The following is a 23906-nucleotide window of genomic DNA, read 5'->3' on the forward strand; positions in this document are numbered from 1 at the left end:
ATGGCATATCTCACGTACAGTTCTCCTAGAGATGAATGTTTATACGTATTGTGCGTAAAAAACATTATTCTCATTGGAAAAATAATAGCATTTCAGTCTGTCCCAATCTAAACATCGTTGTATACTTCGAATTTCGGTGCAAAACGTCTCGTGAAAAAATGCCCTGCTTTAAAATGCTAAACAGGCAAACATTTGCTGATGTAGATTCGGATCTACCCACAGAGACTTTAGTGATAACATAACCCCGTTCTTATTGACCTTTTGTGAAAGTTTACACAATAAAAATAAGGAACCAATGGAATTAAATTTAAGGAAGAAATGTGAAAGCAACAGTTCAATACATCGAATACAGGTCATGGATTCCAAAATTGTTATTTTGATGAGAAAGTACAAATGTTTCAAAAGACAAACCAGTAAACGGTCTAAATTGTTCAGATTATAACATCTAATGAAAATGAATGGTAAACACTTCAAACGGGACTAGAACAGGCTCACGTGGAACAATGGTTAAGAATTAAAAAAATGCTACACAGGTTTTGTGCAGGGAGTTTGCTTCGGACAAATGATCCCTAGATTCCGCAAAAGCAGGAATCTATTAATTTTCGATATTTTTTAAAAGGAGGAATCAATGCAACTTTTCGTTTTTCTCTTCCTTCTGGGAGCCATCACTTTCAGTTGCTAGAAACCGTCTACACCTTATAAACACTGTTCATAATTCCTTCCCGATAAATGTATTTCTTTTCACACGTATTTCTATTATCACTACGTCCGAGCCTTCAAAGTACTAAGCTAGTCATCATATCACTTTAATGGTCTTTATAAATACATATTTAAATGTACTTTCGTTTATAAATCAGGAAATATCATGCTTACAGTAAAGTATAATGTGCAGTTTATTACAGGTTACATTGTTGAATGAGCCTGATTACAATTCTTGCAGTTCTTTTTTATATTGGAGATGTTTTTGTGCAGTTTGACCTCTTTGGGGATTCTCCGGTGTTTTCACAAGCATAAAGATGAATATCCAGTAAAGATTTGTAATAAGGTATTCCAAAATTTCTATGATGGTGATTACGCTAGCACCACAAAAAAGACCAAGTTGTCCACCAACATCAGCTGCAAAATAATTAACATCGGTTAAAATGCCAAGTAATACAGCTCTTATCTTGATCATTTTTACAGTCAGTCACTATTACATAAAGAAAGGCAAGCATCAGTCAATTACATTTTTTATTGCTTTTTAATATCACCCAGTTCGGCTATACACACATTTAGGAATTCTTTCCACTTATCCAAGTTAGTCGAATCCTTTGTAAAATAGTGACATCTTGCAAGTGAAATGTTTTGGGGTAACTCAGGATCTCAATTTGGTGTTATGTTAACATTGTGAGAAAAGATTGTAGCTAGATTCCGAGCCTTCTGAAGAGTGGGCATACATTTTGGTAGATTGTGTAAGACCTCTAACTGCTAGAGGAGTAATTGAATCATGTCTGGATTATTGGAAACGTTTGTGTTGACCTATTCTAAAAACGTCAGAAGAACATTTCAACAAAGCCAGCTCCGTGCATACATTGAGGAAAATTGGTCATCTCATCTTGCTTGATTATCTCAAAATCCATTCTCAAGTTGGAAATTCCAGTCAAACATTCATCCTTCCTCTCTTGTCCAGTGAAAACCCTGATGGAAGACGACTTATCACAACGAGGATACTTTAAAGATCTTCTACCTTATGACAGAGCCATGCATGAAATGCACGCACATATCTCTCTCAACCTAGCAAAACGTCTTTTTCAGGTGACGGATCTCAGAAGTGTCAAATCCCTTCCCCTTGACCCTTCCACATTCAGAATATCAACAGTTTGCAAACCATCCTTCTCTCGACTACTTTCTACAGCATGGATCTGATTGCCTGCTGAACCTTCACCCCTCCAATCTTTCACAAACAACTTGAGGCTCACATTTTCATTCTCTGGACTGGTTGTCAAAGCCTTCATCTGTTTGCCTGCCAGTCACAGAATACTGACCCTCAACCCCTCCAACCTTTCAAAAATGACTCAAGTCTCATGTTGGATCTGACATCCATGGCCTGGATTCCCCAAGGTTTTTGCCTTCAGTCCTCTTGTTTTTGCTGACTTCATTTTTGCTGGCTTTAGGACTGTCCTCACTGTACCACCGCTAACTAGTGTTAAAGTGCTTGTGCTCTCTCCCTAAAGCATGGTAGGTACAATTGGCTTAAACCCAATTGGTACATTTCTTTTACTTGTGTATCTCTAGTAAAGTGGTGTTACCTGTACAGCGGGGCCTGTAAATCAAATGTGACTAGTGGTTCTGCAACACTTAAGTGGACTTTAAACATGTCTCATTGCTAATACGGGGGAAAAAACAAACCTGAGGAGCGGCGAGGTGCCGATGCTTGAAGCGGCCTCTGCAATGCTGCTGAGAGTCAGCAAGGATACGACCTGCAGTGGGGGACTAAGTCACATCTACAGGGGCCAGATAGCGCCGCACAGAAGCAGAGAGCTACATGGGTGAGATCTTCCAATAATTAATACCCGGCAAGAAAGCCCTCAAGTGAAAAATAAGGGGCACACCCCCCTGCCCCTCAACTCCCCTAAACGACCCCCCAGCTCTACTTGTTACAAAGGCCACACACCCAGCTTCAAATTACAGTTTGTTTCTTATAAGACGCAGAAGACTGAGGGACCGGGGCCTACCTTAGTACTGGCCCAGAGAACGCCCCTATGAGCGAACATCCTCCAGGACCCCCGATTCCTTGATCTATCAAACGGAGGAAGGAGCAAAGAAAAAGACCCCCAACACACCATCGGCACCCGGAGGGAGAGCGAGGGAGAAGGCAAAGGAAGAAAGGGGGGACAGCATGAGGACAACAGAGAGAAATGGAGGGAGAAAAAGAGGGACAAGGGATAAACCCATGAGAAACGAGGGGCAAAGGAGAAAAGAGAGGAGAGGAAGGTTGGAATAAGAAGGAGGGAGGAGGACAGAACAAGAAAAGAGGGGAGCAGAACCCCGAACAGAACTCTCTCCGTTAACTAACCCGGCTCCTACCTCACTTGCCCCCAAAGAGACCACCGTACTGGGCAATGATACAGGGGACTCTTCCAAGACAACGCATAGATGAGAAATTCCCCACTGGTACACGCCGTAACACCCGAACCCGCAGACCCCTCTTTTGCCCTTTGTCAGTGACCATATTTCTCCCCCCCACTTTACCAGTTTTCATCAGCCACTGGCAGATTCTTGGAAGCGGATTATATTATAGGTTGTCTTCGATAGCTCACGCTCTGAGACCTCGAGGGTTCCAACAGGCTAGAGAACCGAGTGGGAACCTTACCCACGGACCCTACAACCCAACGATCAACCCACCCTCGGCAGACGAGGAAACCACCTGTGGGTCTGAACAGACTCATACAAGCAACGTGCCCTGAAACCATCTTACGTGTGCTTCTTAAAAGTGTCTCCTATCTAACCTCCACTCAACGAGAGCAATGCCCAATGACACGACCGCAGGCAAACATTCCCGCCAATTGCTGTTCTCTGAAGCCATTGCACAACCCAAAACCATGGCGGCACAAACGGCTCCAAAGTGACACGTATCACTCCTGGTAGACCCAGCCCCGCTTGAAGCCACAGATCACATATTGCAAGAGATTGCCTCGGTTGGACAGCGTCTAGAGGTAAGGGACCTAAAAATAACAGATCTCACTTTAGCCTCTTCCTCAATCCGCGCTGACATAGCTGGGTTCAGAGAGACAGTAACCAACCTAGACCAATGTCTATCGGCAGTGGAAGACCATGTAGCAGCAATCCCAGATCAGGAAGAGGAACTAAGGTCACTCAGAGCGAAACTCACTGACTTAGAGGACCAAAGTCGTAGAGACAATGTATGCTTTTTCGGTATCCCGGAACAAAAAGAAGGATCCGATATCAAAGCCTTCCTTAGCTTGCTTCTGACTGACCACTTCGGCATAGAGTTTTCACCGCCTCCAGAATTCCAGAGGGTGCACAGAATTGGCCCCCCGCATAAAGCGTCTGCAAATAAACCACGCCCTAATATTGCATGTTTCTTGCGCCATGAACAAGCCCGCCAGGTTATCTCTACAGCCAAAAGGCAAAGACCGGTATCACTGGATGGACATGAAATTAGAGTGGCGGCAGACTTCTCGAGGATAACGAATGACAGGAGAAGAGCATTTCTTGCTCTCCGCCCACAACTAAGATTAATGGACATCAAGTACGGCCTTTTTGAGCCGGCACGTATGTGGATTACACATCATGGCACATCCAGAGACTTCACTGACCCCGAGGATCTCAGCGCTTACTTGAACAACTTGATCTCGCAATCTATGTACACCACCCCCGGTCATCCGGAATCCACATCGCCACATACAGAGACTGCTCTCAGCCCACCATCTCCATGGCCTCAGTCGCTGCCCCTCCTCACAAAAACGAGGCCGAATGTATGACTGACCCCCAAAGTCACAAGACGCCCGTGAACACATCCTCCAAGCAGTAATTGATCACACACAGGATGCGGGGAGAGACAAATTTCCGCTCCCCCTTGAAACCCTCACCAGATGATCACCATGCTGAACACTAATGCCACAGTGGAACAAACGATCTGGGGACCCGAACCTGCTCCTAGACCAGTTATCCTTTAACTTCGGACAGCAAAGTGATGAGCTCACCTACTCTATCTGTTGATTGTTTAGAGGAGGGAGGGGAACTGCCAGAAACACGCCCACTAAATGCCGCTTAATGCAATGTAACGTATAGGAAAAACCACACTCATTGACTGCCAGCTCCACTACAGTAGTCAGGTCAACCCGGATCCCGATGCAGGGCTGGGAGGGGAAGGGGAGGATGGGGGAAAACAGAGGGGGGGTTCTCATAAAAAAAAACAAGGAAAAGATAGAAACAGGGGGAGAAAAAACATACTGAGAACAACGTTTTTGCTCATTGGGTAACACACAACATGATTCCCAACCTCCCTGGCAGGGTGTTCCCGACATAGCCATAACTAAACCATCTGTGTGTCCCCCTAAGGCAGGCACACACAAACATGAAAACCCCCTTCACCGTATCATCCCGAATACTATATATATATCATACATGCAATGCATAGGGGAAGTCACTCTACTACCAGCTACTGTCTCCCCCCTCACACCCCCTCTCCATACCAAGAGCGGACTGGCAGAACATTCAGTACCCTCAGCCCAAGCAGTCCACGCTCATCAGTACTAATATCACCTCCCAGGCCAGCCCCCCACCCCGCCAGGAGAGCCTGCAGACGACTCTAACAGATGGCACCACGCCCCTAACTCTACTGAGGGTGAACCACTGAAGGCACGCCTGTCGAACATCACAGCAAATCCCTCCTCACATACTAATTATCTTGAAGGGAGTAATAAGATTAGCACAGCCCCACAGGCCCGAACCCGTGCGCCCTTGTTTGCGGCGGCTCCGGGACTGCCCAGCGGAACATACTCACAGACAATCACACGGAACGCAGCACCATAGATCATAATATACTGCAAGTTTCTACACTCTACAATAATTTAACAATTAGCAAGCATGGAATACGTATTACAAGATATCCAGTGACTCGCCACCCCGGGCCTCCCCTTTTTAGGCCCCAATGCTTACTTCGTGCCCGTACTCGGACCCCTCAGCTCTCTATACACCCACCTACACGCCCACACGACTGGGGGGCCCCCAAGGAGGTCTCACGAAACTATGAACAAAGCATGTGCTCCCTCATTACGTCCCAATGATATAATACCTTCCCAGCACGCGGGCCTTACAGGTTAAGACCCGCAGGTTAGAAGGCTTTAAGTAGTGAGTGTTTACTCACCTCGACCAATCCCCCTTTCTTATCTTTTTTATTCATTTATTATTATTATTATTACTTATTCCCTTGTTTTATTGCGGTTTCTAGACTCGCTTTATTCCCACCTCTATTCCCGTTCACCTCCACGTAGTAATCACTGTTCGCTTTCCTAAGCACTTTGCTCTACCTACCCTTATCTTCCTCCTCTCTTTCTTTAATATCCCTCTTTTTGTGTCCGAGGTGGTCCTTTTCAGTATTATTTCTACATCACTTCCCTCCTCCATACCCCCTCCAAGGGCTATTTAAACAGAAACCTTTGTTGCTCGCATCTCAGGCTTGCCCTCATCCACTTCTTAGACCTATCTCACGGACCTTAACACATCCAATACACAGTAAACCATGACACACCCTGCATCCATGGGATCGACGACCCCACTCACAGTCCTTTCCTGGAATGTGCACGGTATGGCCCACTATATTAAACGACAAAAGATACTGTCTTATCTCCGCTCCAAACATGCCGACATCGCCCTGCTACAGGAAACACATCTCTCTCCGGCGGAATCAGATAAGCTGCGCAGGGACTGGGTGGGAAAGGCATCATACAGTGGAACACCACCCACACTGGAAGGTACACAGGGAACGGGAAGGAGATGTGGAGTGGCAATACTTCTTTGTCGCTCACTGCAATTCTGATTAATTAAGACATGGCATGACCCGAAGGGACGCTACGTCCTAGCCAAGCTAGTGGTAGGATCCTCCACAATTTGTGTGGGCTCAATATACACCCCCACCGGCTCCAAGCGCTCCTTCCTCCTCTCTCTTAATCGCTTACTGACACAGATAGGTGCCTCACAATATATTCTTGGGGGGGATTGGAACATAGTCCAAGATGCTATCTTAGACCAATCAAGCGGTCTTGATACGGGCAACAACGCAGATAGACCTGTGCTAAAAGACATCTTCTCAGATCATGGCTTAATAGACTGCTGGCGCCTCTCTCATCCCTCCAATAGGGAATATACCTTTGTCTCCTCGGCCCATGGGTCTCAATCACGGCTAGACTATTTCTTACTTAACCACAGAATTATACAATCGATTAGGTCAGCAGAAATACTGGTGGCCGCACTATCAGATCATTCCCCGGTATTATTAACCCTTGAACTCGGGATGATTACGCCCGGCCGCAAACCCTGGCGCCTCCCTAACCCCAGATACCAATCCCCAAAAGGGAAGGAACAACTCAATACTCATATTGCCACATACCTGAATGATAATAGGGGCTCAGTAACCTCACCACAACTTCTCCGGGCCGCGGCGAAAGCAACTATTAGAGGGCAGCTAATGAGAGATGCAGCCATCTCCAACGCTCATAGAAGTGTTCAGCAGCGCACGATAGAAGATAAAATAACCCAGGCCAGAAAGAAATATACAAGGCAACCTACCCCTCTCCCCCAACCGCCGTTACTTGGAACAGGCCAAAATGGAGCTTAATTCTCTTTATACCTCACAGGCAGAATATGCCCTACAAAGGTTGAAGGGGCGACACTAAGAGCACGGAGAGAAAGCAGGCCGCTTGTTAGCTGCCCAACTACATCAACGAGAAACAGAGCTGGCCATACCGGCCCTGCGCACCCAAGATAATACGCTCATCACGCACCCCGAGGCGATCGCAGAGGAATTTGGTCGGTACTACCAAGCCCTGTACACCTCAAACATCTGAGGATACCACCCGACTAGACGCCTTCCTACAGAGGACACAAATACCCCGCCTCTCAGATGAGGGCAGAGCACTTTTAGAAGGAGGCATTAGTAAGGTAGAGATACAACAGGCAATAGCCAACCTATCATATCACAAAGCACCAGGCGAAGATGGGTTCACATCTGAATTCTATTAATGGACGGGAACCGACACAGTGGATGCCTGATACAAGGCGTTCCAAGGGGCAGAGAGGGAGGGTTCCCTACATCCTATATATAATAAAGCCACCATCACAGTCTTGCCAAAACCCGGAAAAGACCCACTTCTCAGCGGAAGCTATCGTCCTATCTCCCTCTTGAAAAGAGATATTAAAATACTGCTGGGAATACTGGCTACTCGTCTCAAAAAAGTTATCCCCTCTCTAATCCACCACACCCAAGTAGGCTTTGTGCCGGGCCGCTCTTCCAGGAATCACCTCTGCACACTCTTTCATGCTATCTGGGCAGCACGTGATACATGAGAGGAAGCATTGGCCCTTTTGTTGGATGCCGAGAAAGCACTCGACCGAATAGAGTGGTGGTACCTCTTTGAAATCGGAGACGGTTTCATTAATAAAGTGTGCCTATTGTATGACTCCCCGGTGGCCCAGGTAAACTATGGAGGGTTTCTTTCGGACACTTTTCTGATTCATAGAGGGACACGTCAGGGATGCCTGTTGTCCCCTCTCCTATTTCTGCTTGCGGTGCAACCCTTAGCAGCGGTCATCCGTAGTTCCAACCTTATATCAGGAATTCTGCTGCCAGGTGGAAACTCTGACATAAACCTATATGTGGATGACATCCTACTTACCCTCACCAATTTACCCAACTCCATTACTGCTTTGAGAGAGATTCTAATTGAATTTGAACACATATCAGGATACCGAATCAATTGGGATAAAAGGGAAGCTCTACCACTTTCCCCAGTCAAAGTTAGCTCATCCATACAAGGACTAGCGGTCAAATGGAAACAGTCCCGACTACGATACCTAGGTATCAATATAAATACAGGGCTGGTTAACGTAGTAACAGATAATCTAGACCCACTGCTCAGTGCTATGAAACAGGATTTTGAGAAGTGGAGCCAACTAGGCCTCTCCATGTGGGGCAGGGTACAAGCGGTGCGGATGGTGACCTTACCAAGGTTTCTATATGTCCTAGGTATGATCCCTCTGCAGGTCCCCTTCTGTATCTGCGCCTTTGCCTGGGGATCCGTGCGCCCGTGACTACCCAGAACCACCCTATTAGCCCGACGTGAGTGCGGTGGACTAAACCTCCCCTTGGTCGAACATTATGCTTACGCACTACACCTCTCACAAATGGTCCTCCTACTCCAGAATGTAAGAAATCTGCTGTTGTGGGTGGACGTAGAACGAGCACTTACAGGAGCCCCCTATGGCCTCCAGATACTCTACGATACGGGCCAAAGGCCCCACCGAACCACTAACCCCATAATAGGAGCCATGAGGAAAACCTGGCAACGGGTACATCGATTCCTCAAAATAGACCCTCATCTACATGACAGAGCCCCACTATGGGACAACGAAGGGTTCCAGATTGGGGGGAAAACTATTATCTGGAAGGACTGGTGCCAACAAGGTATCATGCGAGTAGACCAACTTATATCAGGGGATACCTGGAAAACATTCAGGGATCTCCAGGTGGAATTCAATCTCCTGGAATGTAACTCATGGCGCTACCTCCAACTCCGACATTGTCTGATACAAATATTAGGTGCCCATCCCCGACAGCTCCCATGCTCTCCTGTATTAAATTATCTGGAAACTTGGGGGCAACTGAAAGGGGCGGTATCGGACTTCAGGCATTGCTGAATCATCATCTTTTCTCACTCCCACTCCTGACTGCCCTCAAGAATAAATGGCAGAGGCGCCTACAGACCGAATATGACCTAGAGGACTGGGCTGATCTGATCGAAGCCAGAGATCGCGGAACACGTGAGGCTCGCCTAAAATTCTGTCTCTTTTAGACCCTACATGACTGGTACTGGACCCCACCGAAATTACATACGGCAAGACTTCTCCCCCATGCAAACTGCTGGAAATGCCCGCACTCGCACTGTGACTTACTTCACATTCTACACGATTGCCCGACCATACAACCTTTCTGGCGGTCAGTAGGAAATACCCTCTGAGAAGCTCTACCTCTCCCACCACTTCTCACCCATCTCCCCTATTGCTACACGATACTGGAGAACTCTACAAGGTTACACGAACACAAAGCAGACTACTACACACCGCGCTAGCAATGGACAAACTGTGCGTCCTTAGACATTGGCGTGCAGCAACCCTTCCCTCCCATGATGAATGGTTGGTAGCAATGTACCAAGCAGCCACACATGAACAACTTATTTATAGTTTACAGGACAGAACAGAGGTATTTCTCCAGACCTGGTCACCCTTCCCCTCGGGACCCTAGGACTAGATCCCCCTCAAAGAATTCTACACCACACCACACAGTGGGAATATATCATTCCCAATACCATGCCTACGCAGCCACACCCTCCCATACTTATCACGCCTTTCTTCCAGAACTCAGACGAGCTCCCTGGTAGGAAGCTACCACATAACTCATGGTAAACCCATTATCCACTGGCCTTTCGCTATAACTCATATCTCTATCCTCATTCGATCCTTAGCGACATATTACCATCGCCCATCTCACCGTCCCGCCCCCCTGCCCTCTTGCCCCACAGTGCTCTGTAACTTTGCTCTATCTCCCTCATGCTGACACTGTCATTACAATAATTTTCTTTCTGAATATATACGACCCCCCCCCGCTCGGTCACTATTACTATTACTATTATTATTGTTGTTATTTTATTATTCTTTTATCTATTTGATATCATGGATATTAACACAATCCATATATGTGCTTTTTTCTTCTGCTTTTCTCTTCCCTGTTTTCTTTTCCTATTCTCTCTCCCATCCCCTTCCTGATTTATATTTTTGTACCCCCACCCCCTCTTCCTCTTTTTATTCTTACACCCCATCCTAACCATTGCCCTTACTTATATTTCTCAGTTAATTCCTATTGTTCTGTTCCCACCTCGACAATATCCCATTTTTATTGCAAAAAATTGTGACTTATATTCCTCAGTGACTAGCAGTACACCTTTGAGAGACTTGAGGAGAAGACAATTAGGTCATCTGACTAGTATTGAGTCTGACTGCTACTATAATAGAGCTATATAACAAGAACATCATGTAGTGAATGGGTTCTTGTCCTTTCTGGGTTTTTTTTCTTTTACAAGACTGTTATAATGAAACGCCAAACAAACTTCTGTTTGTATTTGTATTGTTATACGAGAACTGTCACTGCTTTGGCAAGTAACATGGATGAAGATAATTGAGATTTAGAAATGTAAATACCCACACGCACTGTTTAAAGAAAGCAGACATGTATATTAATACTGAACCACAGAACATATACTTGTGACTGTCGCCTACGCTAAGAGAAGATACAGTTGAAAATAGGAATGGAATAGAATAATATAATATTTTCTGTAAACTGTGTAATATGGTGAAATTAATAATAAAAAAATACAACACAAACATTTTTTTCAAACCATGCGTGTCTTCCGGTACACGTTGTTTCTCAAATTATTATGTCCTTCTCTCCACCTCATGTAATCCCCGCTTAATAGCTTACTGTAATATAAAACACCTTTAAACCAACCAGCCATGGTGCATTATGTAAGTTGATAAATAAAATAAATACACTAAATATACTTGTACACTTGAAGGTCTACTTGAATCACACACAACTAAAATACGTTTATATTCTCCAATAAGGGAAACCAATCAAGAACCTGACAATAGTTAGACTACAGATTTCAATCCAACAGCTAATCCTAGTGATTTCATTTGCACCTACAGCACACATAGATACCTATTTTGCAGAAATCAAGTAAGCAGAGTGAGCCTGAACCCCACATTCTTCTTTAAACAGATGTATTCTCACATGAGAAACTGTGCCAACTGGTGCACTTTACAGATAAACAAATTGTCAACATAGAAAATAGTTTAATCAAATTAGCAAACAATTTTCTCAAATGAGCATGAATTATCAGTGAAATATCAGATTGCACTACTGTGTAATGTCACCAAACATCTGTTTGTCCTTTTGTTTAATTATGGGAGTTTTGTAGATAAGCATCCATTTTGTTTCTCCTGAAAATGCATTAATTTTCTCCAAATGTCAGATTTCATTTCATTGTCAATATATGCCAAGATACCCCAGCAGGTGTGAGCCTCTGACTACAAATTCCCAGATGCCCGTTCATTGACCAATCATTGCTATCATAGGCATAGATATGCCAATTATATGCCATTATCTGCTGAGGCACGTTCATCGCATGCCTTTTGCTCATGTCCTGACCTCAAATGAATACCCATGATATATATGTGATTGCTCTTATGTACCCAGGTAACCAAAACATCTGTTCGTCATTCACATCTGGGACAAGCCAAAACCTTTGACAGACTGGCCAACCACTTTTATTGACCCTAGATGAGGATTCACTCACATGCATTTTGTAGATCCTGTGTCACCAACCAGGCCAGTGGTAAGTCAGGGGTAAAGCAGAAGGTTCACTTGTTACTTGTCCTTGTGATGGGAACACTCCTTGAGAGGGAGGGAATCGATATTGTTCAGTCTCTGGACCCCACAACTGCTTTATTCAACAAGATTATACTGGTATTAGTGGACAATGTCAGAAGGAACCCTGAGGTCATACCACTAAGGTCAGTGAATACCCCCATGGTGTCAGGGGCACTGATGGGACTCCTTATCGAAGTGGGTTTCCTCGAAGGAGATCGTGTCTGATAGGAACACCAACTTCATGCCTGCCTACATGAAATCCATGTCAGAAGAGTTTGGGGTAAACTACAAGTACCCCAATCATTACTACTACCAGACCAATGGGCTTATTGAAAGGTTCAACAGGGCCAGAAGGGCATGATTATGAGCCTGTGAGAACTCATCCAATGAAGCATCAGTGGGACAAGGCAGCAGGCTGTGGGCGATTTGTGTTCCATAAAACCGATAGCATTCGGATGAAGTCTGGGTGATACCATTGACTTTTCATGAGAAAGCTCTGAGTAGGAAAAATGTGAAACTCATGCTCAAGGACGGTCTTTTGCCAGCCAGATAGTTTTGGCCCCTTCCCCAGTGAACATTTCTACCTTTGGATTGAAAAACTATTTTGTAAGTCAAGATTGTTTTAGCATTGTAAACCAGCAAGTTGTATCTGACCGGCAGTGTGACATTGGCAGCTGCAGCTTGGTGGTGGTCCTGTTATAGGGACTGGTTCCTTTGGCAAAGATCCTTCAAACAGTTTCTAAATCCTAGCTTATAGAGTTAGGCAGGAGGAGTGTACTCTGACACTTATCAAAGGGGTGCAGGACCTTAGGGACACCACTTGTGGTTTAGGACTAGCTCGAGGGGAAGTCACCAGCAGGGTCCAAGTCAAGCCTGGTTAGAACTGGGCTCTTTAAGGAGGTAGGCTTCCTTCATCATATTGTGTCCCTGTAGCTTAATAGGAGGCTTGTCAACGACTCTTCAGTCCTGGCTACAAGTGGGAGCAGTTCCAGCCCCTGGTGGTTTTCTCCTTTTCTCCACAGGTTACAGTAGGTGCAGTCCTATCTTTATAGTCCATGGTGCAACAGGTCCAGTCCTTCTTCTGTCATCCACAGGTCCAGATGTGTTATGAAGAATGTATCTAGGAGTGCCACTTTCATGCATGGAATTAGCTTGTGAGTGGGGGTGACTCCCCAACCAATAGGGAAAAAGTTCCCAGTGGCAAACCTACTGACTTTGACATAATTTCCTGGAAGGTTAGCCCTAACCATTTCCACAGTGCCCTGCTGGATAGAGTTCCAACTAGGTAGAATCTTCCTTTCCTTGGTCAGAGGTCTATGGACAGCCCTTAGGTATATCTGGGTAAATGAGGATCTAGTAGGTTTTTCTCCTACTAGAATTGGTACCACTCTTGATATTTAAATAATGGTGAGGGCAGACCAAAGTGTGAGTTGCATCTACCTTTGACAGTGGTTGCCTCTTTGAAGCCTGTCCAGTTGGTGGTCACCTCTTCAAGGCCAAACAGTCAGGAGGAGGTCATACCTCCTCTTGGGCAAGGCCCTTTCTTCTCTTTCCTGAGAGCAATTCACACCTCCCAACAGACAGGTGGCAGGTGGGGATTATCTCTGAAGGTGCTTCTTGAGGCTTTTAGGCAGGAAAATACCAATTTTCTAAAAGAAGCATTTTCAAAATAGGCATTTAAAATGTGTTTTTCCCATCAGATGTGGCTTTTATTTCTATCAATTAAACTCCTTTAATCACTGGTCTAGCTGTAAGGAAATGCATTATTTTCAAGATCATCCCAAATGGTTTAGACTGATACTGCTGGTTTTTAGGTAGAGCGCACAAGCGCTTTGACCTGTAGTAAGCATTGTGGGCTTTTAACCATGCCCATTTCATGCCCATCACTTTAACTCCTTCGTGGGCTTGCCTTTCACAAATCCTTTGTTATCATTGGTGTTAGAAATGGGGTCTTTGGTTGGCAGTCAGTTTGCACTCTGTACAAGCAGGGCTCCCTCATTCTAGTCAGGGCAAAGGAGGTACTCAATTAAGATAGCCCCTGCTCAATCCCTTGGTAGTTTGGCACAAGCAGTCAGGCTCATCTCAAAGGCAATGTGTAAAGTATTTGTACCAACACACTCAGTAATACAGTGAAAACACTACAAAATGGATACCACACCGGTTTAGAAAAATAGCCAATATTTATCTAAATCAAACAAGACCAGAATTAAAAAAAATCAACATACTCAAGTAAAGTTCTGAATTTTTTAAAATAAAAGAGTCTTACTTCATAGAAAACTATGGATGTGTTGATATTATTCAAAGTACCTGGTTTGTATCCAAAAGAAAGCCGCACGGAGAGTGTGCGTCAGAACAATCATCAATGCGTCAATTCCTTACTCACAAGTGAGGCCGTGCATCGTTTCTGCTCCAGTCGGGTAGGCAATGCATAATTTTTCTCTTCTGCAAAAGAGCAATGCATCAGTTTCTGGATGGGCGCCTCAGGTCTGGGTAGGTTCATGTCGATTTTGATGCCCAGTGAAGATGCATGTGAAATGCAGATTCACGGTGATGAAGAACCGTGCTATGTGAGGGTTGCGTCGATTCAGCAGCCGCAAGTGGGTGTTGCATCAATTTTCCAACTGCAATGCAAGTAATGCATTGATTTTCCAGCCGCGATGCTGGTAGCCTGATGATTTTTCAACCGCAATGTTGTGTGCTGTTTTCACAGCCATGTTGCAGATGGTGCGTCAAAAGTTTCCCCACACGACCCCTGTGCGTTGGTTTTCACCATGGTTCCACCAGTTTCACCTTTCAAGGTTCCAGGGACTGGATATGGCACCACTTGTCAGGATAGAAGTCTCAGCAGAGTCCAGGTTCTGGCAGAGGAAGTCTTTTATGGCATTCAGACTCCAAAACAGGAGGAAAGCTCAGTCCAAGTTCACGGTGATGAAGAACCATGCTATGTGAGGGTTGCATCGATTCAGCAGTCGCAAGTGGGTGTTGCATCAATTTTCCAAATGCAATGCAGATAATGCATTGATTTTCCAGCCGCGATGCAGGTAGCCTGTTGATTTCTCAGCCGCAATGAGGTGGTGTGCCAGTTTCACAGCCATGTTGCAGATGGTGCGTCAAAAGTTTCCCCACACGACCCCTGTGCGTGGGTTTTCACCATGGTTCCACCAGTTTCTTCTTTCAAGGTTCCAGGGACTGGATAGGGCACCACTTGTCAGGATAGGAGTCTCAGCAGAGTCCGGGTTCTGGCAAAGGAAGTCTTTTATGGCATTCAGACTCCAAAACAGGAGGCAAGCTCAGTCCAAGCCCTCAGAGACACTTCAAAATCAGGAATATTTTACAAAGTCCAGTCTTTGTCCTCTGTCAGAAAGAAGCAGCAACTGCAGGCCAATCCAGCCAGAGGGTTGGAGACTGCATTGTATGAGGACTGTGACAGCCAATTCAGGTGTAAGTGTCAGCTCCTTCCTCCCTACTCTAGCCCCAGAGATGCATCAGAATATAGAGGCTACACCCCAGCTTCCTTTGTGTCACCGTCTAGAGGGTATCCACAACAGCCCAACTGTCAGTCTGACAGATAATATACAAGTAGGCAGAATCACAGAATGGTTTAACCCCTTCGCTGCCAGGCCTTTTCCCCCTCCTGTGCCAGGCCTTTTTTTGCCTATTTGGGGCAGTTCGCGCTTAGGCCCGCATAACTTTTTGTCCACATAAGCTAACCAAGCCAAATTTGCATCCTTTTTTTCCAACATCCTAGGGATTCTGGAGGTACCCAGACTTTGTGGGTTCCCCTGAAAGAGGCCAAGAAATTGGACAAAATACAGGGAAAATTTCGTTTTTTTTAAAAAAAATTGAAAAAGTGGCTGCAGAAGAAGGCTTGTGGTTTTTCCCCTGAATATGGCATCAACAAAGGGTTTGCGGTGCTAAACTCAGCAACTTCCCAGCTTTCAGGAACAGGCAGACTTGAATCAGAAAACCCAATTTTTCAACATAATTTTGGCATTTTTCTGGGACATACCCCATTTTTGCAATTTTTTGTGCTTTCAGACTCCTTCCAAGCAGTGACAGAAATGGGCATGAAACCAATGCTGGATCCCAGAAACCTAAACATTTCTGAAACGTAGACAAAATTCTGAATTCAGCAAGGGGTCATTTGTGTATATCCTACAAGGGTTTCCTACAGAAAATAACAACTGAAAAAGAAAAATATTGAAATTGAGGTGAAAAAAACATAAATGTTCTCTACGTTTTACTCTGTAACTTTTCCCTGCAATGTCAGATTATCGAAAGCAATATACCGTTACGTCTGCTGGACTCCTCTGGTTGCGGGGATATATAGGGCTTGTAGGTTCATCAAGAACCCGAGGAACCCAGAGCCAATAAATGAGCTGCACCCTGACGTGCATTTTCATTCTATACCGGGTATACAGCAATACATTTGCTGAAATATAAAGAATAAAAAATTGCTATCAAGAAAACCTTTGTATTTCCAAAAAGGGCACAAGATAAGGTGTTGAGGAGCAGTGGTTATTTGCACATCTCTGAATTCCGGGGTGACCATACTAGCATGTGAATTACAGTGCATTTCTCAAATAGATGTCTTTTTTACACACTCTCCTATATTTGGAAGGGAAAAATGTAGAGAAAGACAAGGGGCAATAACACTTGTTTTGCTAATCTATGTTCCCCCAAGTCTCCCGATAAAAATGATACCTCACTTGTGTGGGTAGGCCTAGCGCCAGCGACAGGAAACGCCCCAAAGCGCAACGTGGATACATCCAAATTTTTGGAAGACAACAGAGGTGTTTTTTGCGAAGTGCCTACCTGTAGATTTTGGCCTCTAGCTCAGCCAGCACCTAGGGAAACCTACCAAACCTGTGCATTTCTGAAAACTAGAGACCTAGGGGAATCCAAGGAGGGGTGACTTGCGGGGCTCGGACCAGGTTCTGTTACCCAGAATCCTTTGCAAACCTCAAAATTTGGCTAAAAAAACACATGTTCCTCACATTTCTGTGGCAGAAAGTTCTGGAATCTCAGAGGAGCCACAAATTTCCTTCCACCCAGCGTTCCCCCACGTCTCCCGATAAAAATGATACCTCACTTGTGTGGGTAGGCCTAGCGCCCGCTACAGGAAACGCCCCAAAGCGCAACGTGGACACATCCAAATTTTTGGAAGAAAACAGAGGTGTTTTTTGCGAAGTGCCTACCTGTAGATTTTGGCCTCTAGCTCAGCCGGCACATAGGGAAACCTACCAAACCTGTGCATTTCTGAAAACTAGAGACATTGGGGAATCCAAGGAGGGGTGACTTGCGGGGCTCGGACCAGGTTCTGTTACCCAGAATCCTTTGCACACCTCAAAATTTGGCTAAAAAAACCACATGTTCCTCATATTTCTGTGGCAGAAAGTTCAGGAATCTGAGCGGAGCCACGAATTTCCTTCCACCCAGCGTTCCCCCAAGTCTCCCGATAAAAATGATACCTCACTTGTGTGGGTAGGCCTAGCGCCCGCAACAGGAAACGCCCCAAAGCGCAACGTGGACACATCCAAATTCTTGGAAGAAAACAGAGGTGTTTTTTACGAAGTGCCTACCTATAGATTTTGGCCTCTAGCTCAGCCGGCACCTAGGGAAACCTACCAAACCTGTGCATTTCTGAAAACTAGAGACCTAGGGGAATCCAAGGAGGGGTGACTTACAGGGCTCGGACCAGGTTCTGTTACCCAGAATCCTTTGCAAACCTCAAAATTTGGCTAAAAAAACACATGTTCCTCACATTTCTGTGGCAGAAAGTTCGGGAATCTGAGAAGAGCCACAAATTTCCTTCCACCCAGCGTTCCCCCAAGTCTCCCGATAAAAATGATACCTCACTTGTGTGGGTAGGCCTAGCGCCCGCAACAGGAAACGCCCCAAAGCGCAACGTGGACACATCCAAATTTTTGGAAGAAAACAGAGGTGTTTTTTGCGAAGTGCCTACCTGTAGATTTTGGCCTCTAGCTCAGCGGGCACCTAGGGAAACCTACCAAACCTGTGCATTTTTGAAAACTAGAGACCTAGGGGAATCCAGGATGGGGTGACTTGTGGGGCTCTGACCAGGTTCTGTTACCCAGAATCCTTTGCAAACCTCAAAATTTGGCTAAAAAAACATATTTTCCTCACATTTCGGTGACAGAAAGTTCTGGAATCTAAGAGGAGCCACAAATTTCCTTCCACCCAGGGTTCCCCCAAGTCTCCCGATAAAAATGGTACCTCACTTGTGTGGTTAGGCCCAGCGCCCGCGACAGGATATGCCCCAAAACACAACGTGGACACATCACAGAAAACAGAGCTGTTTTTTGCAAAGTGCCTACTTGTAGATTTTGGCCTCTAGCTCAGCCGGCACCTAGGGAAACCTACCAAACCTGTGCATTTTTGAAAACTAGAGACCTAGGGGAATCCAAGATGGGGTGACTTGTGGGGATCTGACCAGGTTCTGTTACCCAGAATCCTTTGCAAACCTCAAATTTTGGCTAAAAAAACACATTTTCCTCACATTTCGGTGACAGAAAGTTCTGGAATCTGAGAGGAGCCACAAATTTCCTTCCACCCAGCGTTCCCCCAAGTCTCCCGATAAAAATGATACCTCACTTGTGTGGGTAGGACTAGCGCCCACGAAAGGAAATGGCCCAAAACACAACCTGGACATATCACATTTTTTCATAGAAAACAGGGCCTACCCGTGGATTTTGGCCTCTAGCTCAGCCGGCACCTGGGGAAACCTAGCAAACCAGCGCATTTTTGAAAACTAGAAACCCAGGGGAATCCAAGATGGGGTGAATTGTGGGGCTCCGACCAGGTTCTGTTACCCAGAATCCTTTGCAAACCTCAAAATTTGGCTAAAAAAACATGTTTTCCTCACATTTCAGTGACAGAAAGTTCTGGAATCTGAGAGGAGCCACAAATTTTCTTCCACCTAGCGTTCCCCCAAGTCTCCCGATAAAAATGATACCTCACTGGTGTGGGTAGGCCTAGCGCCCGCGACAGGAAATGGCCCAAAACACAACGTGGACACATCACATTTTTTCATAGAAAACAGTGCCTACCTGTGGATTTTGGCCTCTAGCTCAGCCGGCTCCAGGGGTGGCAGAAATGGCCTAAAATAAATTTGTCCCCCTCCCCCAACCCCCCTGCCCCTCAGGGGAGCGACCCTTGCCTAATGGGTCGCTCCCAATCTCTAAAAAAACAAAGAAACAAAAAAAAAACACAAAAAAAACAATTTGCCCTGGTGCCTAAAGGTTTCTGCCCCCCCGGGGGCAGATCGGCCTAATACCAATAGGCCGATCTGCCCTCATGGGGGGCAGAAATGGCCTAAAATAAATTTGCCCCCCCCACCCCCCCCCCGGGGAGCGACCCTTGCCTACAAGGTCGCTCCCCTTGCATGACGACGCAAAAAAAAAGATCCCTGGTGCCTAGTGGTTTCTGCCCCCTTGGGGGCAGATTGACCTACAATCGGCCAATCTGCCCCCAAGGGGGGCAGAAATGGCCTAAAATAAATTCGCCACTCTCACCCCCACCCCCCCCGGGGAGCGACCCTTGCCTACAAGGTCGCTCCACTTGCGTGACGGCGCAAAAAAAAGATCCCTGGTGCCTAGTGGTTTCTGCCCCCCTTGGGGGCAGATTGGCCTCATAAAAATAAGCCAATCTGCCCCCAAAGGGGGCAGAAATGGCCTAAATATAATTTCCCCCCTATGGGAGCGACCCTTGCCTAAGGGGTCGCTCCCCACACCTAAAACACAAAAGAAAACAAATAAAAAAACAAAAAAAACAAAAGTATCCCTGGTGTCTAGAGGTTTCGTCCCCCACTGGGGGCAGATCGGCCTAATAATAGGCCGATCTGTCCCCAGGGGGGGCAGAAAAGGCCTTAAAAAAAAATGACCCCCTGGGAGCGACCCTTGCCTAATGGGTCGCTCCCAATCTCTAAAAAAACAAACAAACAAAAAAAAAAAAACACACAAAAAAATTTGCCCTGCCGCCTAAAGGTTGCCTGCAAGGTCGCTCCCCTTGCGTGACGGCGCAAAAAAAAGATCCCTGGTGACTAGTGGTTTCTGCCCCCCTTGGGGGCAGATTGACCTAAAATAAATTTGCCCCCCAAGGGAACGACCCTTGCCTAAGGGGTCGCTCCCCTTATGTGAAAAACAAACAAACAAAAAAAACTCCCTGGTGTCTAGTGGTTTCTGCCCCCCTTGGGGGCAGATTGGCCTCATAAAAATAAGCCAATCTGCCCCCAAAGGGGGCAGAATTGGCCTAAATATAATTTCCCCCCTATGGGAGCGACCCTTGCCTAAGGGGTCGCTCCCCACACCTAAAACACAAAAGAAAACAAATAAAAAAACAAAAAAAACAAAAGTATCCCTGGTGTCTAGAGGTTTCGTCCCCCACTGGGGGCAGATCGGCCTAATAATAGGCCGATCTGCCCCCAGGGGGGGCAGAAAAGGCCTTAAAAAAAAAAGACCCCCTGGGAGCGACCCTTGCCTAATGGGTCGCTCCCAATCTCTAAAAAAACAAACAAACAAAAAAAAAAAAAAACACAAAAAAAAATTTGCCCTGGCGCCTAAAGGTTTCTTCCCCCCCTGGGGGCAGATCGGCCTAATACCAATAGGCCGATCTCCCCGCAGGGGGGGCAGTAATGGCCTAAAATAAATTTGCCACTCTCACTCCCACCCCCTCTGGGGAGCGACCCTTGCCTACAAGGTCGCTCCCCTTGCGTGACGGCGCAAAAAAAAGATCCCTGGTGCCTAGTGGTTTCTGCCCCCCTTGTGGGCAGATTGACCTAAAATCGGCCAATCTGCCCCCAAAGCGGGCAGAAATTGCCTAAATACAATTTGCCCCTCCAGGGGAGCGACCCTTGCCTAAGGGGACGCTCCCCATCTGTAAAACACAACAACAAAAATCCCTGGTGCCTAGTGGTTTCTGCCCCCGTGGGGGCAGATCGGCCTAATAAAAATAGGCTGATCTGCCCCCAGGGGGAGCAGAAATGGCCTAAAATAAATTTGCCCCCCCAACCCCCCCGGGGAGCGACCCTTGCCTACAAGGTCGCTCCCCTTGCGTGACGGCGCAAAAAAAAAGATCCCTGGTGCCTAGTGGTTTCTGCCCCCTTGGGGGCAGATTGACCTACAATCGGCCAATCTGCCCCCAAGGGGGGCAGAAATGGGCTAAATACAATTTGCCCCTCAGGGGAGCGACCCTTGCCTAATGGGTCGCTCCCAATCTCTAAAAAAACAAACAAACAAAAAAAAAACCCACACAAAAAAAAATTTGCCCTGGCGCCTAAAGGTTTCTGCCCCCCCCGGGGGCAGATCTGCCTAATACCAATAGGCCGATCTGCCCCCAGGGGGGGCAGAAATGGCCTAAAATAAATTTGCCCCCACCACCCCTGGGGAGCGACCCTTGCCTGCAAGGTCGCTCCCCTTGCGTGACGGCGCAAAAAAAAGATCCCTGGTGCCCAGTGGTTTCTGCCCCCCTTGGGGGCAGATTGACCTAAAATCGGCCGATCTGCCCCCAAAGCGGGCAGAAATTGCCTAAATACAATTTGCCCCTCCAGGGGAGCGACCCTTTCCTAAGGGGACGCTCCCCATCTGTAAAACACAACAACAACAAAAATCCCTGGTGCCTAGTGGTTTCTGCCCCCCGTGGGGGCAGATCGGCCTAATAAAAATAGGCTGATCTGCCCCCATGGGGGGCAGAAATGGCCTAAAATAAATTTGCCCCCCAAGGGAACGACCCTTGCCTAAGGGGTCGCTCCCCTTACGTGAAAAACAAACAAACAAAAAAAACTCCCTGGTGTCTAGTGGTTTCTGCCCCCCTTGGGGGCAGATTGGCCTCATAAAAATAAGCCAATCTGCCCCCAAAGGGGGCAGAAATGGCCTAAATATAATTTCCCCCCTATGGGAGCGACCCTTGCCTAAGGGGTCGCTCCCCACACCTAAAACACAAAAGAAAACAAATATAAAAACTAAAAAAACAAAAGTATCCCTGGTATCTAGAGGTTTCTGCCCCCACTGGGGGCAGATCGGCCTAATAATAGGCCGATCTGCCCCCAGGGGGGGCAGAAAAGGCCTTAAAAAAAAATGACCCCCTGGGAGTGACCCTTGCCCAAGGGGTCACTCCCTTCTGTCAATTTCATATAAAAAAAAAAACATCCCTGGTGTCTAGTGGGGTTTCAAAAGCCGGATTGCAAGCAATCCGGCTTTTGAAACCCTCGGAGAGGCTTCAAAGGGAAGGAAATACATTTTCTTCCCTTTGAAGCCCCTCCGGGCCTCCCCCACGTGATCGAAAGAGAAATGCTGAGCATTTCTGTTTCGATCACCAGCGCGATGGGGGAGGTTGTGTGATTGTCAGCGCGCACTCGCGCGCTGACGTCACAGGGGGGGTGGGGGGGTCGGGGGTTGAAAGGGAAGGGATTCCCCTGTCAGCCCTGACCTAGGGGGGTGGGGGGGCGGCCCTCGGGGGGAGCGCTAGCGCTTCTCCCGAGGGCAGCATTCAGGACGTAATGGTTACGTCCATGGCGCCACACGCGCGCTGCCATGGACGTAACCATTACGTCCGTGGCGGGGAAGGGGTTAAGCAAGAAAATGCTCACTTCCTAAACGTGCCCTTTTCAAACTGACAATCTAAAAACCAGCTTCAACAAAAGATGTAATTTGAGTTCAGAGACCCCAAACTCCAAATCTCTATCTGCTTCCAAAGGAGAACTGCACTTAAAAATTATTTAAAGGCAGCCCCCATGTTAACCTATGAGAGAGATAGACCTTGCAACAGTGAAAAAAAAACAAATTTGGCAGTATTTCACTGTTAGGACATGTAAAAACACACCAGCACATGTCCCACCTTTAACATATACTGCACCATGCTCATGGGGCTACATAGGGCCTACCTTGGGGTGTCTCACATGTATAAAAAAGGAAGGTTTGGGCCTGGGAAGTGGGTACACTTTCCAGGTTTAATTGGCAGTTTAAAACGGCACACACAGACACTGCAGTGGCAGGTCTGTGACATGTTGACAGGGCTACTCATGTGTGTGGCACAACCAGTGCAACAGGCCATTAATAGCATTTGATTTACAGGCCCTGGGTACCTCTAGTGCACTTTACAAAGAACTTACTAGTAAATAATATGTGTCAATTATGGAAAATCCAATCACCAATACAATTTAGGCAGAGAGCATATGCGCTTTAGCACTGGTTAGTAGTGGTAAAGTGCCTGGAGTCCTAAACCCAACAAAAACTGGTCAGGAATATTAGGAGAAAGTATGCTAAAAGTTTGGGAATGACCCTGCGAAAAGGGTCAGGTCCAACAATTGGTAAATGCTTTAGGTTTGTCCCTGCTTGGGGCGGTTTTATCACTGTCTTGCAAACTGTCCATGTTACATGGATAATTGCACGATTGCCGATACGTTTGACTGCGAGTAAACTTCTTTTTTTTTGTGTCTCACCTATGTGCTCATGCTCACGACTGCCATGGCACTTAGAATTAGCTTGCTTATGCCAACTGTTTTACTTTTCAGTTTCAATTTAAGTGGCAAAAAATCCCAGTTAGGAATTTACAACACTAATAGCTTTAACTTGAGCAAATGCGAGATCTATTCTATTGCAAATGCTTTTTAGACTCTGAAATTGCAGTGAGTCTTGCAAAAACATGCATCAGTGCTAGTGCTCTGACCCTTCAAAAGGTA

General features: G+C 46.3%; 1 protein-coding gene across 1 annotated transcript in view; it reads right to left on the reverse strand.

Annotated features, from left to right (window-relative positions):
* Positions 1–925: 925 nt before the first annotated feature.
* The window catches only part of ASIC5 (acid sensing ion channel subunit family member 5), a 769827-nt gene continuing 746846 nt past the window's right edge, over positions 926–23906 (reverse strand). Inside the window, exon 10 of the mRNA XM_069205834.1 lies at positions 926–1116. Coding sequence (XP_069061935.1) covers positions 926–1116 — 191 coding nt within the window. The remainder of the gene's footprint in view (positions 1117–23906) is intronic.

The sequence above is a fragment of the Pleurodeles waltl genome, chromosome 1_2, assembly GCF_031143425.1.
Source record: "Pleurodeles waltl isolate 20211129_DDA chromosome 1_2, aPleWal1.hap1.20221129, whole genome shotgun sequence".
Taxonomy (NCBI): domain Eukaryota; kingdom Metazoa; phylum Chordata; class Amphibia; order Caudata; family Salamandridae; genus Pleurodeles; species Pleurodeles waltl.